Below are 18081 nucleotides of genomic sequence, written 5' to 3'. Positions count from 1 at the left end.
ATTTCTCAGAATTAAATATTATTTTAACCTAAGGGTTTCCAGCTCTGTTTTTACATTGTTGCCTACTCTTTAATTTATAGCATTTCACTGATTCAGTTTATAGTTCCTTTTTTGAAGTTTTAATTTTTTTTAACATGTCCATTTGTCAAAATTAGCCATTTTTCCTGATTGCAAAAGAGGCAAAACCAAACAAAGAATAAACAATTTTGTGACTTATAACATATTAACTATATTAAATTTAACTTTACAGATTATAGATATTTTGCATTAGGTCAAAATTCTGATCTTTTGGACAAAATTTGACCATTATTATGGGAAAATGTATATCAGGTATATATTAGAAAAATAAGACTTTTTCAATGCAAAATGAATAAAAGAGACTACAAAACAAACAGGTTACACTAATCTCAAATAAGTGCAGAATTATACTTAATGCTAGGTTAAGAACTTTTCCCATTTCCTGTATTAAAATACCTGAGGGCACTAATATTCCATATCTTAGTGCCTATAGCACTGAGTCCATCAATAAAACTTGATTGTCTTCTGTATCGATGTAATTTTTTCTAATTTTTTCTTGTGCATAAATCTCACTGCTCTACCCAAGTCTGTAAACAGAAAACCAAGAATTTTAAATATTTTTCTTTAGAGTGCAGTGCACAAGATAAGTATTCAATAGCACCAATTAAATGTTGTTTGCCGGAAAGAGAAATGGATACCTGTTGCAACATATTAATACAGACAAACCTGCTCAGAGAGTCCTGAGTCCCCTACTTAGCTGGCTCTGTGGCCTTGATTAAGTCATAACTTAGCTAAGTTTCAGTTTTCTCATCTGTAAAATGGGGTTAATAATAGTTATTGCCTCATAAAGGCAGTGTGAGATTGGTATAAAAGGTTTGCAAATAAAACAAGCCTTGTGAGATAAGTCTAGTTTGGCCAGTATTTCCATTCTAAATTTCAGTACTCAGCATATTAACTTAATGTGCTTTTAGGTTAACTTTTATACCAATAGTTGCATATATCTCATCATTTACAAGTAGCTCAACTGAAATAGTCTGAGTCACCCACAAATACGGCAAAGTGAAATAAAGCCACCTCTGAAGCTCCCAAACTCCCAAGCAGGGCCTCACCTGAGTTTGTCAGGATTTTAGAAGTAAATTATGAACCACCACAGGGTACAGGGATCTCAAACTGGCTGGTGTGAAAGTCATCAATTCTGTTACAGAAATGGAGTCCCAGTGCTCTAAATCACATAATTTGGGGATTTTTTTTTTTAATGCAGACTCTAATTCAGTAGGTCTGGAGTGAATGCTCCAGAGATTTTGCATTTATAAAATATGTTTAGTGCAATGTTTTGATGCTTTCACTCTAAAAACCAATGATAAACATACTGAAACTGTTTATAAAAGTTCAAGGTGTATAGAAAAAAAGAGCCATATTTGCAAAATTATTTATTTACATCTTAAGCTCATGGTAAAATCTTTATAGGATAGAATGGCTAAGATGAAATATACAAAGTCGATATAAACACATAAGCATTAATCTTTACATGAAAAGAATCTTAGTGATGGCTATCAGTGAACTCGGGTTTTCCTTTATAAAACCAATGTTCCCTTCAATCATGCTGTGATAATGTCTTCCAATAAGAACAGATTTAATGAATATCATTCAAAAAAAGCTGGGAAACAAAAAGCTAACTTGGATTTATTATTAAACCACTATCCATATGTCATAAAACCAAAACTGTTTTACAGGGCTGAGATGTTTGAATAGGTCCAAACATGATATAGTGAATAAGTTTTAAATAACGAATGCTTTGGTTATTAGGTTTTGACTTAGTTTTGGCATAACTTGTATAATTTATATCATTCTAGTGAGTCATTAGGTAATCCGTTCAAAACAAGACTTGCTTAATACTATCACGAAGCACTTAGCCTTGCCTTGAGTGAGACTACCTTTAAGATGCTGACAATAGCAACACATTTCTCTTTTCCTTTACTCAGAAAAAAGAAATCACAAAAATAAAAAAATCATTTTCACACGTTAAAGTCCACCATAAACTCTTATTCATTCTTAAAAAAACAAAAGTTCCTCATCATAATACCTGCCCTGGGTATTGGTACATTATTGAAATATTAGACCTGTAAGAACTCCTCATAAACCTTGAAAGCCTATGACTGTGATCTACTTATGTTTAAGGTTAAATATATAAACGATGCATTTGAAGCTTCTGGGAAGAATTCATATTTAAAATAGTTTTAAAAAAATCTGGGTTTATTAAGTTTTAGAAAAATAAATACTGTGATTGGTTCTACCCCTCCTCTTCTACTTCTCTTCCTTCACAAATTTGAACTTAATAGCTCAGGCTTCTAAAAAGCAGAAGAAAGCAAAATAGAACAATGTAGGTTTTATTATCCACACTTTCCTTTTCTAAGGGTAACATTATCACAAAGGCAAACTTGATTTTCTTTCCTTGAAATGAAGATCCTATCTCCTAAGACTTATTTAAATAACTGTTCTTAAGAAATCAAGAGAATTTAACAACCAGTACTTTTAATAAATGAGGAGTTAAATGCCTATAAGATATATAAGGTGACTGTAAAGAGTTCTATTATAAAGTCTGAAAGCAAAATCTAAACATTTAATAGTTTACATTTAATCTCTTTAAAAGGCCTTTTAAAAGCTGTAAGCTATATTATAAATTGCCAGTTAAATTCCCACTCTAGTCTACAAAAATAATCTGCTGCACAAATATATAATTTAAGGTAACTATATATTTCTTGTATTGATCTTTTTTCCAATTTTATGAGTGCAGTGAAGCAGAAGTAAGCACCGAGGTGTTAGTTAAATTAACTTTCATTTGAGCAGCATTTTGATTTTAGATAAAGGGATTCTAAATGTAGTCTAAAATTTTCCAGAAGTCATATTTACATTCATTGTACAACACTTTATATACACATACAGATTTATAAGAAACAAATTAATCTATACTTTTCATAATGTAAAAAATAAAGATAAAAAACACAACATGTGTGATCATATGGTAAGCCATCTATTTGAGAAATGTGCTTGGTGTTCAGTTCTGATGGCAAAAACCTTGAATAACTTAAAGCATATCACATAAATATACCACAGGTGCTTAGTTTATTTATGACCTTAACCTAGGCCTATCCACAGTTTTAAGTGTTAAAGTCAATGCCATACAAGTAGTTGAGTTTACTAGTAATGTTTGCACTGGAGAAAAATGATTAGGGGAGGCATGACAGCAGATATCAAATGTTTTGAAGTATAATTGTAGGGAGGGATTAAAATTAATTCTTTTCCAGGGGAAAATCGGGACTTTCTGATAATAGAGCTATTCAAAAGTGAGAAAGTCTGCTTCTGAAGCATGAACTCCCAGTCCCACAAATGACCTTGCCTTGTCAGGGCTCTTGTAGCAAGGACTCCTGTGTTGGCAGGTAGGACTAATAGTATATGGTTAGGCCCAAGGAACCCTAAAGTTCCTTAATGCAAATTATTTTGTTGATATTGAGTTTCTGACGTGGCTTCTTAAGCAGTTTGCTTCATCTTTTTTTCCTGCCCATAAGGCAGTGTTTGATTTTCCTGTGACACCTCTTATAAATTGATGGGCTTGGCTTTCCTGGAATTTATCAAAGTGAATTTTTCTGATCTAATTACTCTTCCACAAAAACAAATAGGTGGCTGTGATGAGCTCTTTAGGTGGCTGTGATGAGCTCTGTTTGTGTCCCACATAGTAAGTTCTTTACCAACCAACTCCTGGCTGAAGTAGGCTAGAAGCAGAGATTTTACCTGGGGAAAAAAGTTATTCAAAATGTTTACTGTTCTATAATGTTCTAGTCTTGAGACTGAATGGAAAAATCCTATTTGGCACTCCTTTACCTCAGATGGCATGCGAATGCTTATCACAGTAAGAAATTCTTATCAGATTTGAGGTGCAGAGGAATAGGAAGCATGGAAATTTTGACCTATATTAAACAAACAAGCAAACAATAACTCTTCCATATGTTAGAAGAGGTTTTTAACTCTAAAATCAAGGCCTTTTTCCAGAAAATTAAATTCACTAAAAATGTAGAAATAAAAATCCCACTATGGCTCTAAATATATGACAAATAAATAAGGTCACATGGTTTATACATTTCAAATTCTTAACGAGGCCCTACAGTATTTCAGGAAGACGTCTTAAAGTATTGTTCCCTGAGTTCTTGAGGCAACCCCAAATATAAGTTCATGAAATCCAAGACTTTAGAGAGAGAAAAACCCACATGGTTTACTTCTCTCTCTTCTAGGAGTAGCTGTTTACTCCAAAGCAGTTTGTTCAGTGCTTACCCTATAGTTCAAATGCTTTAAGAATGTGGCTTTATCCATTTCTTAGAAGACAAGCTCCCAAATGAAACTTCTAAGAAGGAAAAAAAAAAGAAAAAGACTGTTTAAAGAAGGTAAAGTTTTAACATTAGTTAACAGTGCAGTTGAATAAATGAGTTTTAGATCTCTAATACATAAAGAGTGGTAATACTGTCATAGGTGTTAGAAGGTAGAGTTCTATGGACTCTGGCATTTCTGACCTCAGTGGTATTAACACCAGCTTCTCTTACCAAACAGAACGTCTAACAATTAATTCAAAAAACCAGAACTATTAGAAACGGAATGACTTTTTCATATGTAAATGTATGAGAAGATGTACATTTGGTTATAAAATAAAGATCAAAACAGCCAGCTAATAATTTCTCAACTTTTAAATATCTGCAATTTACATATAAACTTATACATAATAGTAATTTTTAAAAATTCATTCAAAACTGGGGTTTTAAGATTCTTGAGTTGTTTTTGTATCACCTTCTTGATGGCTATTAGAATATTTTTAAAAATTCAAAGCTTGGGAATAATTCAAACAGTGAAGTATGTATTTGTTTGCAACTTCCATTATAGTCTATTTAGAAAAACTAATTACAATGAATGGAGATTTTAATTCTGTTGCTGGAAGTTTTACGTTAGGCTTAACTTTAAGCCATTAAAGTTTAAAAAAAAACCCAAGAAAACCCCACAAAAAACAACGGTTGAGAGAACATACTGAAATGCTCCATCCATTTCAGTAAAGTGCACAACTATGAGTGTTTATCCTTTGGCTTGGCTATGACCTTAAGGGAGGTGTAGAAGTCAATGGTGCTGGTGTCAGATTCCTGACTATATTACTGAGGCTGGCAATCTTCTCCTCTAGGAGGTAATTTTTCTTCTCTGCTGTTTTTTGTCGCTGTTCAGTTATTTCCAGAGCTTTCAACAACTGGGCATTTTCCACATACAAATCCTTCACCATCTCATCTGCTTTAGTATTCTTGCAGAGCTAGAAACAGAACCAGAAACATCTTGACTCCATTTCTGTAATTCTCTTAAATTTAAGGTCTGACATAGGACAGTTGTTTATAAAGGCAAATGGCTTCTATCAATTATATTCTTTCATTTTACAATACAGCTTTAACATCAGACCTGGCACCAGGGATACAAGTAGAGCAAATCCACTTATTCCAAGCTGTTTCTCTGCATAATATGTTTGTAGAAGTCACTAATAAAAAGAACAAATTGATATTTGAGGGCTCGAAAATGAAGGTATTTTTCAACCTAATAAATTAGGTATTATTTCTTTATTCATTCTCTAAAAATACCAAAATACTTTTATAACTTAAATTTCTGAGGGTGTGAACTGTGTTTGTTATTAACAATAGGTGCTTGAGTTTCCCATTCATAACCACATACAACCTACTGATTGTTATAATACATGAGCCAAATTTTAAAATAAAGAGAGAAGATTTGGCGGTTACTTCTCCTTAACTCTCCCTCTTTGTATAAAACCTTGTCTAGAAGAGATATTCTAATCTTTATTGTTAGAATATACAGTCTTGGTTAGGGCAGGAAAACTTGTCAGCAGCATTAGGATAATTTTATTATTGCTCCTGTTAGTTAATATCTTATAATCTCCTTTCCCTCATTATACCTTTAACTCCTCATTTTACACCCAGTTTCAGGCAGGGCATCTACAAGTATAAAGGTTTAAGGGAGTAAAGAAAACTAAGGAGTGGTTAATTAATTTACATAATAGCATTTCAAAGGGCAATGATAAAGACTATCACACTGAAGCCCAGAACCTAAGTGACTGGCAAGTTTAACATAATACTAACATACTTTCTATCGAACTGTTTTTATACAAACTTTCCTCCTTTCCTGCCATTAAAAAACGCTCTGATGACTCTTATCTACTACCGAATGAAATTCAAACTCTGTGGCTTAGCACTAAGACCCTCTACTGTCTGCTCTTCCCTATCTCTCATTTCTTTTTCTTCTCCCAGGACAGGATGAACAGTTAATGCTAGTGTTTGTAGATGACCACACCCCGTGTTACCCATTTTCTTTATTTTTGAAACTGCTATCTGGCCAAATGCTTGATACTGTGAACTACACTAGTAGCTGTAGTAAGTGAACTACTCTCCATATAGGCAGGATTTTGTTTTGTTCATTGCTGTATTTCTAGTGCTTAGAACAGAACCTGGCACGTAGTAACTATGTGTTGAATAAAGGATTAAAGGATTGAATCAATAAATGTAAATACAGGTCTTTCTCTCCATTTTGTGTATTAAGATATAGGGCTGAGGAAAGTTCCTGTCTACCTCTGCATTTAGACTTTCCCTTGGAATTCTTCTTCTTGGATTTTATATATCTGAAAAACCAGGTTGGGCAATTTCCACCTTCCCACTCCCGCCACAGTTTGTCTCAATCTCAGATTCCAGAGAAGTTATAAAACTTTCCTAGAAAGTAGTCCTTCTTGTATGTCTCTTCAGTGGATGCACAAATAATTTCTAAGCACTGAGGCCACACCTGCCACCAGCAGGAAAAAAGGATCAGGCTAACTAGTGGTCCTGAATTCAAGAGTCCAGATTCTAATTCAAAACACAACCTTTTGGGGTCTGGCTATAGCCATAAGGTTGTTTTTGAGGCTGTCATAGCTGTTGCAAACAGGAAAGCTAAAGTTATACTTATTATCCCCCAATTTTTTACCAATATAAAATTTCTTTTTATTTAAATAGGAATATTTCCTCTCTGGGGAAAAAAAAATCTATAAAATTTCAATTTAAATTGAACCTCATTAGAAATGCTTTAGGTCCATGAGAGTCACTGCTAGCAAATATACATTTTTTAAATTGTAGACAAACATATGACTCAAAAGAACTTTGGAAAAAAACAGTGTAGAATACAGAATTCATATTTTTGAAATGATATGGGAAAGAGTGACTCCTAAATTCTTCTAAACATTTATAATAGAATTTGCTTTTATTAGACAACAAAAGTTAACAAGTTAATAGCAATAGAGGAATGTAAAATTGGAGTTAAAGTTGAATATGAGGTGGGTGGGTAGAGATGACCTGGGAGGCTCACTTGTTCTTTGAGCTGATTCACTTTCTCCTGAAGAAGCCTTTTCACCAGTTTCAATTTTTGTTCAACTTCCATCATTCGTTCCTCCATGACAGTTACCAGGTGTTCCTGGTTTCCCTGAAGGAAAGAAAAAAATTTGTATTATCATTTGAAAATCATGCCACACAAAAGCACTAATAGTTAATTTTCCCCATAAAATGCCTAGAGAAAGGACAGCAAATGTTTGCCTTTGAACAGGAAGGGTGGATTTCTGATGAAATGGGAGCTCTGAACACTGCATGGGTTGCACATGTTAGAAAAGTAACCCTATTAGAGAAAGAATCAAAGACAAAAGAAGAATCTTACCTGTGTTACCATCTTCCCCTGAGATAAAGCAAAATTCTTAAAACCCATAATTTAAGATCTGTGTGTACTTATTATAGTAAAATAGGTATCCAAAGTAAATTAAAAGATGGTTCTCAACCTTTCATCTGTGATTTGAGTCTTTGCAATACTGTGGGCATCTCAACAACAAAATAATCAAAAACTGAGTTTATTTAGGATCACCTAACATTTCCAATTAGCTTGCAATATGTGTCTGTTTTTCCTTTGAAATGGCTGATTACTGTGAGGGTGTTAGTGTTTCTAATAGCCTCTTCCTGCTAGTTATTCTGGTTATTGGTTTCCTAATTTGACCTGTCAATGTGAAGCACATATCTGAATTGGAGGATGGGTTTATCATTAGAACAGATTTAAAACTGAAAATCTCCCCATAAAAAAACTCCTAGACAAAACAAGAGGGCAGAAAAAGGACCCTGGCTTCTCCTTCTCTCCTCATACAACAGTGATGGATTAAGGAGTGTGTGGGTTTTGGAGCGCAGAGTGACCTGGAACAAGATTTAGAGTGCAACTGACGGCCCTTTCTCCCAGTCCACCAAAATGTTCACGTAAAGAATTTCAGGGCTTCCCTGGTAGCGCACTGGTTGCGAGTCCGCCTGCTGATGCAGGGGACACGGGTTCGTGCCCCAGTCCGGGAAGATCCCACATGCCGCAGAGCGGCTGGGCCCGTGAGCCATGGCCGCTGAGCCTGCGCGTCTGGAGCCTGTGCTCCGCAACGGGAGAGGCCGCAGCAGTGAGAGGCCCGCGTACCAAAAAAAAAAAAAAAAAAAGAATTTCAGATTTTAAAAGGTTCTTCAAATGTTTAAGCAAGACTCAGGTATTAATGGCTGATGGCATAACCTGTCCTTAAAAATATTCCCGGGGCTTCCCTGGTGGCGCAGTGGTTGAGAGTCCGCCTGCCGATGCAGGGGACACGGGTTCGCGCCCCAGTCCGGGAAGATCCCACATGCCATGGAGCGGCTGGGCCCGTGAGCCATGGCCACTGAGCCTGTGTGTCCAGAGCCAGTGCTCCGCAATGGGAGAGGCCACAACAGTGAGAGGCCCGCGTACCGCAAAAAAATAAAATAAATAAAATAAAATAAAATAAAAAAATAAAAAAATATTCCCAAAAAGGTGTCCTTTAAAAAGCACAAAAAGAATGACCAAATGTGAGTGGAAAGCCAACATGTGTTTGGATATTAAATAATAACATTTATTCAAGCATAAAAGAAACAACTAAGCCATAAGACTAATTTGAAGAGAAAAATCGTAGTAGGCAAAAGAGTAATGCAAAATTTCAAGAAACCAGGTCTTAAGAACATCTAAAATCCTATATTTTAAAAGTTATAATGGCTTTTTAAAGTTCAAACATAAATGGAAAATGCCAGATTTCCACTTGCCTTAAAAGAAAAAAAAAAAGCTAAGCAAACCAAAAAAAACCCCAGATAATTAATTCAAAGAACACGGGGCATGGCAAAAGAGTGGGGAAAGAGGAAAAACAAAAGCAGTCATATATTTAAAATTTATTTTATTTCATCAAAAATTTCCTTTTTCCTGTCAAAAAAGTATTATACATCTTATATAAAACAGTATAAATAACCCTGATTTTCTTCAAATTTCACATATAAAAGTAGTACCTTTTGTTAAAAATAGTTACAACATATGGAATGAGAAAATATATAGAATACATCCTTTCAAGAATCTCAAGTCCACACTCTTTAAATCGTATAAATAATTACGTGTAACAAGCTGAAATTTGTGAATTTGATTCACAAAATCTGTCATTTCTACATAAATAGGAAACATAATACTGCAAAGGCTTAACAACAACAATAATAATAATAAACTTAAAAGAGCACTTGATTCCAAAACATTTCTCAGCTTATGTCTCTGTTTGTGTGGTGTGTGTGGGTGTGTGCATTTGAGTATCTGCCATGGTAAGAAATGCCAGCAATAACAGCCCAGTGTTCACAGGTGCCCAATCCTTCTGTAGGAATCTGCATGCACTGCTCGCTGCTCCGGTAGCAAGGCCTAGAGAAAGAAGGCAAGTGGTACACTTCACCCTGATGTCAAGATTATGTTTTTTGGGGGAGTCTAAATTCACACATTTATAATGCAAACAATTTTTAAAAGCAAACATCAATACTACATATGCAAGCAAAGCAACACAAGGCAGAAGAAATCACATCACTCCACACACACAGACAACGTGCAGATTCTAATAGCTTTCTATATTCTTAAAATTAGTGTCAGCTTAGTTACCAGAAACAGGAGAGCCTGCCATGGCATTCTAGTGAGAGCAATAAGCAGTCCACCCTGCCATCTGGAGAAATTCTTTCTTTCTTTCTTTTTTTTTAAGTACAAAAGTCTTAAATTTTGTCTATCTAATCCTCAAATAATTGAAGTAAAAGGATTAAACACTGGTGGGTGGGTTGGGAAGAGCATGTTTTGAAAATAGTGTATATGAAAGAGCAATGAGTAGGATCTTAGTCTAATCATTTGGTTTTAAATGTCCATTAAAAACTGAGGTCACTCAGTTTATAATGAAGAGTTGAAGCATCTGTCCAACACCCACCATCACAATTTTAATTCTGGAATTAAATTTTAGTATTTGGAAATTGAGTGTAGGAAGCTTCCAAAAACATGGATTTTAAGCCTCTGTTAGAAAGAATAGATGACAGAAGTACATCATGCAAAAGCACAGATATATACTAGTAGGAGAAGAAAACCAAGTTGTTACAATGTATAATTATGGTGCTAATGTGACTTTGCAAAGCCAGGGTGAGGGGATTACAGAAAGAGAGGTGGGAAATTCCTTGTCAAACGTCAACTGAAAAGTAAGGTATTTGAAAACAGAAGAAGAGCATCCAAACTAGAACAAACTAATTTAGAATTCTACAAACTAAGGAGTAGTTTTAATTTTATTCCTAATTCTGAATAAATGGGCAAGACCAAAGAGTCAAGAGACTTCTGAAAGAGGAGAATCATGAATGAAGCACTAAAGAGAAATAACTATTTGAAAACCTAGGTAATATAAGATTGTGTCTGGTAGTGAGCTGGGATAATGCTAATTCAAAGGGAAGAGGAAGAGGAAGAAGATCTTTATTTTCTTAAAAATAGAGTTTTTCAAACTAGATCATTAAAAAAATAAGTTAAATGAACTATGTCAACTAAAAAAGTCACTGATGACACATTTTACTTTATTAGTTGAGAAAAGTGCCCATTTGTGAATCCCATGGAACTCAGCAGGCTATACTCCTCTGGTACAAGAAAACTCAGGATGCTCTGTTAGTAATACATATCCTAGAGTTGCACTTGAATTCTGTAATATCTTTGGCATTAGACAAGAGTGTTAGGTCAATTGTGCAATATGCTCAAGTGATCCTGAGACTTCATCATCGATTACAAATGTGCAAAGGAGACCCAGAACACTTAATTACCTAGCTTAGAAGCTGAGAGCTCAAAAGCAGCACTGCAAAAAACCAAAACCAAAACAGCACTGCAGTTCCGTGGATTTGTAATTCAGGTAAGGTGTAACTGCCTGACAAAAGATTTAGGTTCTTCATCCCCACATGTGAACTGGTATAACTTTCAAATAAGCAGGTAAAATTAAATTAGGTGATCTGAGTTTACTATTAGAAAAAGATCCTCATACCTGTGGTGTGTTGATTTCAGAAGTCCTGTTTTCAAGTTCCTCCTGCAGGCACTGGTTTATCCTTTCTGGCTGTAGCAGCTGATATTGAAGCTGCAGAAATTGCTCCCTGGGAACCATTGGACAGGCTTGCTGCTGGAGCAGCTGCAGATCCCAAGCATGAGGGGATGGGCTAAGCATCACAGTGGACCTCAGGTGCTGCATCTAGAGGATAAGGGCAAAACCCTGGTCAGCTGCAGTGCCTTCAATCAGAGAGTTGCCCTTGAAAGTGGCAAGCAGAGATTAATGAAGTCTATGAATTCATTAATGGCCTCTCAGACTCACTGGTAACTTGAAAGCAGGCAGCACATGATCCTGAGTAAGAATAAAGAATCAATCATTTTGCTTAGGAGATAATACATTTAATGCATAAGCAGGCCTTAAAAGTTTTAGACTTAAACTGTACTTCCTCATTCTTAAGTGACTATAAGACATGAGGTACATGATGTACATATGTCTGAATTCTCCTTTTTTCTTCTTACACTAGAACATTTAATTATCCCTCTTTTTTTTTTAAAAAAAAAATGGTTGGAATAGGCAAAGGGGAGAATGAGATTATGCTTTAGAGTTTTGCCACTTACCACTCATAAAGATTCTTAAGAGTGAATGTTCAATGACTACATTTTTTCCAAGTTAGCAATTTGTTTTCAAGATTCTCATCTTGCATCTCAAATTATTTTAACCTATCTTAGTTTATCAGACAGGCAATTCCGGGGCATAAGGTGATACCCCAGAACATCTGGGAATTGAAGTACATGGAATGAAAGTATTTATTCAAGACAATGAGGAAACGGTATGTGTATCGCAAGCCAGTCAAAGTTGGGGCGAGGGAAAGGAGAAGGCACTGCATTTGGCTATTGAAGCATGCCACTTCACATCTGTCAACACATTCAGCAGACACAGAGCTCAATGGAAGACATGCAACAAATATGACCAAGTACTAAGCTCAAGAAGAAGCACCCCCAGGCATGTGAGAAGGGAAAAAGGCCCTCTAAGACACATCTATAATTAAATGTTATCATGAAACTTCAGAGCCACTATCCATTTCCTTAAATCTAAATTTCTGAGGTGGGGTGTTACCCATTTTGAAATATTTCTAGTTATAGATTTAGAAAACCCACCACTTTATTTTTAAGAATAAAGAATATGGAGAATTATGATCCCCTGATTTTATATCAGTGGGATGATTTTCTTCACACACGTCTTCAAATACTAAGGAAAATCCTGATGTAAATGTAAACAGATATATTCCAAAATTAAAGCAAAATGAAAATGAATATTGGCTCTTACCTTAAGTATTTATTAACTGTCATAGTGGCAGAAATGATTACATGAACAAGGAGTTTAATGAGATGTCTCCATGCCATGAAATTCATTGAAAGAATGTTCTACCTTCACACACTATCTCAGGCAGAGAACTGCACCCTTCTCTGCTAGTTCCAACCACAGAGTTCTAGGTACAGGTTAGCCACAGATAAAACAAAAACAAAAGAGAATTAAGGAGTTATACAAAGAGGAAGAAAATATGAGTTATAAAGAGAAAGAACAGTACAAATTGTGTATATTATATACCTGACCACATGTGCTCTAGTCAGTAGGAACTTAGAACCAACATTTACATTTCTCCGTATATAAATTTTACAGATATTAAAATGTCTCACAGCTCTAATTCTGCAGCCACTTCCTCATCTATTGCAATTTGGTTGGTTTACGAGCTTGCTACCTTTACCTCCACCCATCCCAATATAATAATTCAGAAGATTTCAAGTCCACTATGGAATGGACCTGATGTTAAACACCTTGCCATGTGGAGATGCAGAATATAAACTATAAAACATTTTTGTTGTTCCAGTGTCTGAACTGTTGGCTAAGAGGTACACAACAGACTTTAAGAATTGCTAATAGTCTATAACCCTGTTTTTGAGTGATCAAAATGAATTGCTTATAGAACCCTGCTTCATACAGTTGGAAAAAACCCTGGAGTGGGAGGCAGATTCTTCCATATTCTTGTCTAGTGATTTGGGATCTTTAATTACCCTGGGGTAGGGCTATGTATTATGTTACATCAGTGACTTTCAAACTGGCATATAGGGATGAGGAGAAACCCCTTCCCCCAAGGGGGTGCATACATCAGATTGAATCACCTAGAAAGCCTTCCCTAAATTTCTTGATCCCAAAGATTCTGATGTAGGAACATCTCCCTGCCTACTTACTGCCTCTCCCCCAAACCCGATGAGAATCAATGCCAGAGTGAGAGGCATGTACCTATCCCTCAGGTCAGGTGGGCACAAAAAATGGTGTGAAAACCACTGTTCATCCTCAAATTTGGCCTAATCTGTAGATATCATAACATAAATAAAAATCCAATTTACAGGTCTGGTGGGAAGGTGGAATGGAGTGATACTGGCGAATGGTTAGTGTTCCTGTCTGGGGTGATGAAAAAGTTTTGGAAGCAGTGGTGATGGTTGTAGAACATTGTGAAAGTAATTAATGCCACCGAATGCCACTTAACAAAATTTGTCATTTTAACCATTTATATCTATCTATCTATATGCTTAGCACAATTTTTAAAATAATGTAATATACCCAAACCACTGAATTAGACACTTTAAATGGATGAATTGTGTAGTGTGTGAGTTACATTTAATAAAGCTGCTGAAGAATCGAATTTATATGTCTGGACAGAATTCATAGCTCGGTCTTATTTCTAATGAAACTTTAATTAGAACAGTGTATGAGATGTTCTTTTCAGTGTTCCAATTAAAAATTCATGCTTTTTCTTTTTCCAGCTCCAGGGCCAGGAACACTCAATTTCCCTCATCCATTAGCAAATATTTACTACTAGATCAGGGAGAAGAGTAATGAGGGGAAATCGCTTATGATGATTAATCATGTAAAGTAGGATTGGGAGAGAAGGGGGCTTCTGAGGCCAGAGAGAATGGTGGGAGAAGAACTGGCCTGTTGACAGAGCATTTGGAGAGAATCTGACAGTGATTAAGTATACCCTTGTTACTTTTCAATCAGGTACCAGACATGTCACGCTTAGCTTCAGATATCTTATTCATTAGAGTATATAATTATTTCATCAGAAAAGCATATCTACATCTAAACACAGCCTGCAGCCCACGGTTTTAAACACATTTATTATACGCTGTCAGAGAAATAAAAAATGGTTTGGATTTCACTCTTTATAGTTTCACTAATCTCCCTATTAGTGGATAAATCAGAGAACATAAAATTGACAGAAACCTTAGCGGTCATTTAAATGTCAATGTGATATGTTTGCCCATATTTCGTATATAAAAACCGAGCATCAAACTTACCTTTGCATGTATCCAGCTTCATGAAAGAAAATATTTACATATCTCTCTTCCTTCCTATAATTCTGGCTTAAAAATATTTGTATACATAGTACTTTTTAAGAGCACAGAAAGACATTTTCTACCCAGGCCTCTATACCTTATATAAATTTTACAGGTCATTAAATGTTGGATTAATTAATATTTTCATTACCCAAAGCAAAGTATCTCAATGAAATTTTTACTTATTAAGGAGGATTTTACATAAGTTGTTTTACATCCTATAATTGTGCTTGGTATTCAGAAAGCAATCTATTAGACTGGAAACTCAATGTCCAAGCTGACAGGTTTTACAAATCCACTTTTATATTTATCAGATGTACCTCTCCCAAGGCAGTGCTGAGTTACAAATATAGTAATGAACAACAGCAGCCCTTGAAAATTAAACCTCTAAATGCTAATGCTCTTAAATTCCCTGCATACATTTCCCAACTGAACAGGTTGTTACAGAGCAATCACATCTATAAAACACTACACTGTGGGATGTATCAGGAAACTGTTAAAACCACAGCAATGGCGAGAGAGCTCTGAGCCTCTTGGTCAGTACTGAACAGAGTCCCTGCCACTTGAATTTGTTGAGGTACAGGTCCTTGCATTTTAAGATAGTCAACATTATTCCTTCCTCTGTGAAGCAGTATATATTCCTATGGCTGTATAATTAGCAAAAATATCTATCAAACTTGGTAAGACAGACCAAAGAATCCAGCTTGGCAATGTACTTAGATTTTCACTGTTTTCATAATAGGAATTTAATGCTATGCTAGTCTCTCTCAACAAATGGCTCATTCATGGATTAAAATATTCTTCATAGCTAAGGCCATTTGCTTAAAAACTTACCTCCATTAGCTGCTCATCCAGTTTTACTTGTTTCTTTTTCAGGCCTTCATTTTCCAAATGAATTGTTTCTAATTCTCGTTCAAGGGAATTCATCTGACTAACCTGTTAAAAAACAAAAAACTCCCTTAAAACCAAAAACAAAACACTTGAGTTGCTCTACTTTATTTTGACGAATTTACGCTAGTCACAAATCTCAACTCTTGGAAGAAAACTGAGTTCATTCATCAAGGGAAAACAACAAACAATATAATTCAGTGTACTGATTATATTTAGGTAGTCTAGTTTTAATCACCACTCCTCACATAGAACAGATTCCAAAGGCAGGTAGCTTTCAAACTTCAATGCCACTCACTGTAAGCAGCACATTTTCTCTTGCAACCCAGTACAAACACCCACACCCACATATGTGTGTGTGTGTGTGTGTGTGTGTGTATGAATATATATACGTAATCAGTTATAAGTATATATCACTAAGAGAAAAATTTCATGAAATTATCCTTACCATGAGCCATGCACTCTGATATTTTCTAGTATAATTTAATAACTTAAAATGCTGCTATTTAACTAGATTGATTTCATGATCCTCTACTATGGATCTGCAGTAGGGAAAAACATGTCTTAAGGCAAAGTTTAAAGGTTTAGAACTGAGAATACATAAAACCTGATTTAACTCCTTTCTCAATTTTAAAGAAGAAATTTGAAGATTTTATGAGTATCCTTTTTTGGAATTCTCTTTATTACAGAATCTTACGAGAATCTAATGAGCTAGAGGACACTGGGACTCAGAATATTGCTAAGTAGAAAACATATGACACTATTCTAGAGTGCTGATTTTTGTTTCTATCAAAAAGAACTGAGGAGGGGGCTTCCCTGGTGGCGCAGTGGTTGAGAGTCCGCCTGCCGATGCAGGGGACACGGGTTCGTGCCCCGGTCCGGGAAGATCCCACATGCCGTGGAGCGGCTGGGCCCGTGAGCCATGGCCGCTGAGCCTGCGTGTCCTGGAGCCTGTGCTCCGCAACGGGAGAGGCCACAACAGTGAGAGGCCCTCGTACCGCAAAAAAAAAAAAAAAAACTGAGGAGGGTAGCAAGAATTGTTAAATGGAATTAAGTGTAATCTTTCTAAGTACATTTAAATTCACTGTTATTTTAAAACCTATCATTAGACTTTTCCTTTGGTAAGCAGCTAGATGAAACCCAATGTCTTTCTGAAAAGTTTACTTGAATGTACCTAAACTTAAATGACATTTCAGCTTTAGAGCACAACCAGTCTCCTTACTGCCAATGGTCGTAACTTTCACAAACTTAAAAAAATTTTTTTGAAATATTTATAACAAAAGGAAATGACTGTTCATCATTCTTTCCAGATTTTTAAACAAACCATAATTTTCAGAAGAGGAAGGTAATACAGGCATACCTTGTTTTATTGCACTTCACTTTTATTGTGCTTCACAGATACGGAGTTTTTTACAAATTGAAGGTCTGTGGTAACCCTGTGTCGAGCAAGTCTATTGGTGCCATTTTTCCAATAGCATTTGCTCACTTTGTGTCTCTGTCACATTTTCATAATTCTCACAATATTTCAAACTTTTATTATTATTATTTTATTATTTTATTATTATATTTGTTATGGTCATCTGTGATTAGTGATCTTCAATGTTACTACTACAACTTGCTGAAGACGATGGTTATTAGCATTTTTAGCAATAAATATTCTTAAATTAAAATATGTACATTGTTTTTTTAGACATAATGCTATTGCACACTTAACAGACTACAGTATAGTGGAAACAATTTTATAGGCACTGGGAAACCAAAAAATTTGTGTGACTCACTTTATTGTGGTGGTCTGGAACTGAACCCAGAATATCTCCAAGGTGTGCCTGTAGTGAAAACTCTTGAGTTTAGTTTAGAAAAAGAAAGGAAAACAAGTAACAACAAGAACTCCCACGCTAACACTGGCCTAGAACTCTAACTTCATGGAACCAAGAATAGAAAACAAACTGAGTCATGCTACAGAGGTTTAACCACGTAGTAGCCAGCCTCCAAGAGGGTACCCCGTGATCCCTGTCTTCTGGTATTCAAACCCTTGCCTTGTCCCCTCCCCACTACACCAGGATTAGTCTGTGTGACCAATAGAATACAGCAGAAATGATTGTGTGTGACTTCTGGGATTAGCAAATAAAACATACTACAGCCTCCATCTTGGTCTTTTGGGGCCTCTCTCTCTTGGATCATTCATTGCCACAGCCTGAGAAAAGGCCAGGTGGTGAGGAGCTGAGCCTCTGGCGATCAGCTAGCAAAGAACAGAAGCCTCCTCCTAACAGTTATATGAATACATCTGGAACGGATTCTCTAGTACCAGTGAAGCCTTCAGATAAATGCAGTCTCAGCTGATATCTG

The 18081-nt window shown here is 35.7% G+C and overlaps 1 protein-coding gene across 9 annotated transcripts in view; it reads right to left on the bottom strand.

Moving 5' to 3' along the window:
- Nucleotides 1–1499: 1499 nt before the first annotated feature.
- The window catches only part of NIN (ninein), a 104928-nt gene continuing 88346 nt past the window's right edge, over nucleotides 1500–18081 (bottom strand). For 4 of the 9 annotated variants that reach the window (XM_082647872.1, XM_082647876.1, XM_082647879.1 and 1 more), the window contains 6 exons: nucleotides 17514–17561; nucleotides 15682–15783; nucleotides 11450–11650; nucleotides 7441–7554; nucleotides 5154–5356; nucleotides 1500–4414 (listed from right to left, as the gene is read on the bottom strand). In XM_082647872.1, the coding sequence (XP_082503998.1) occupies nucleotides 4387–4414; nucleotides 5154–5356; nucleotides 7441–7554; nucleotides 11450–11650; nucleotides 15682–15783; nucleotides 17514–17561 (696 nt within the window). In that variant the 3' untranslated portion in view covers nucleotides 1500–4386. Of the gene's footprint in view, nucleotides 4415–5086; nucleotides 5357–7440; nucleotides 7555–9433; nucleotides 9826–11449; nucleotides 11651–15681; nucleotides 15784–17513; nucleotides 17562–18081 lie in introns of those variants that run through there. The other 5 variants (XM_082647873.1, XM_082647875.1, XR_014296334.1 and 2 more) reach the window with 4 other exon arrangements.

Source organism: Grampus griseus (genome assembly GCF_964374135.1).
Source record: "Grampus griseus genome assembly, chromosome: 2".
NCBI lineage: Eukaryota > Metazoa > Chordata > Mammalia > Artiodactyla > Delphinidae > Grampus > Grampus griseus.
This window is presented reverse-complemented; position numbering and strand designations above follow the sequence as displayed.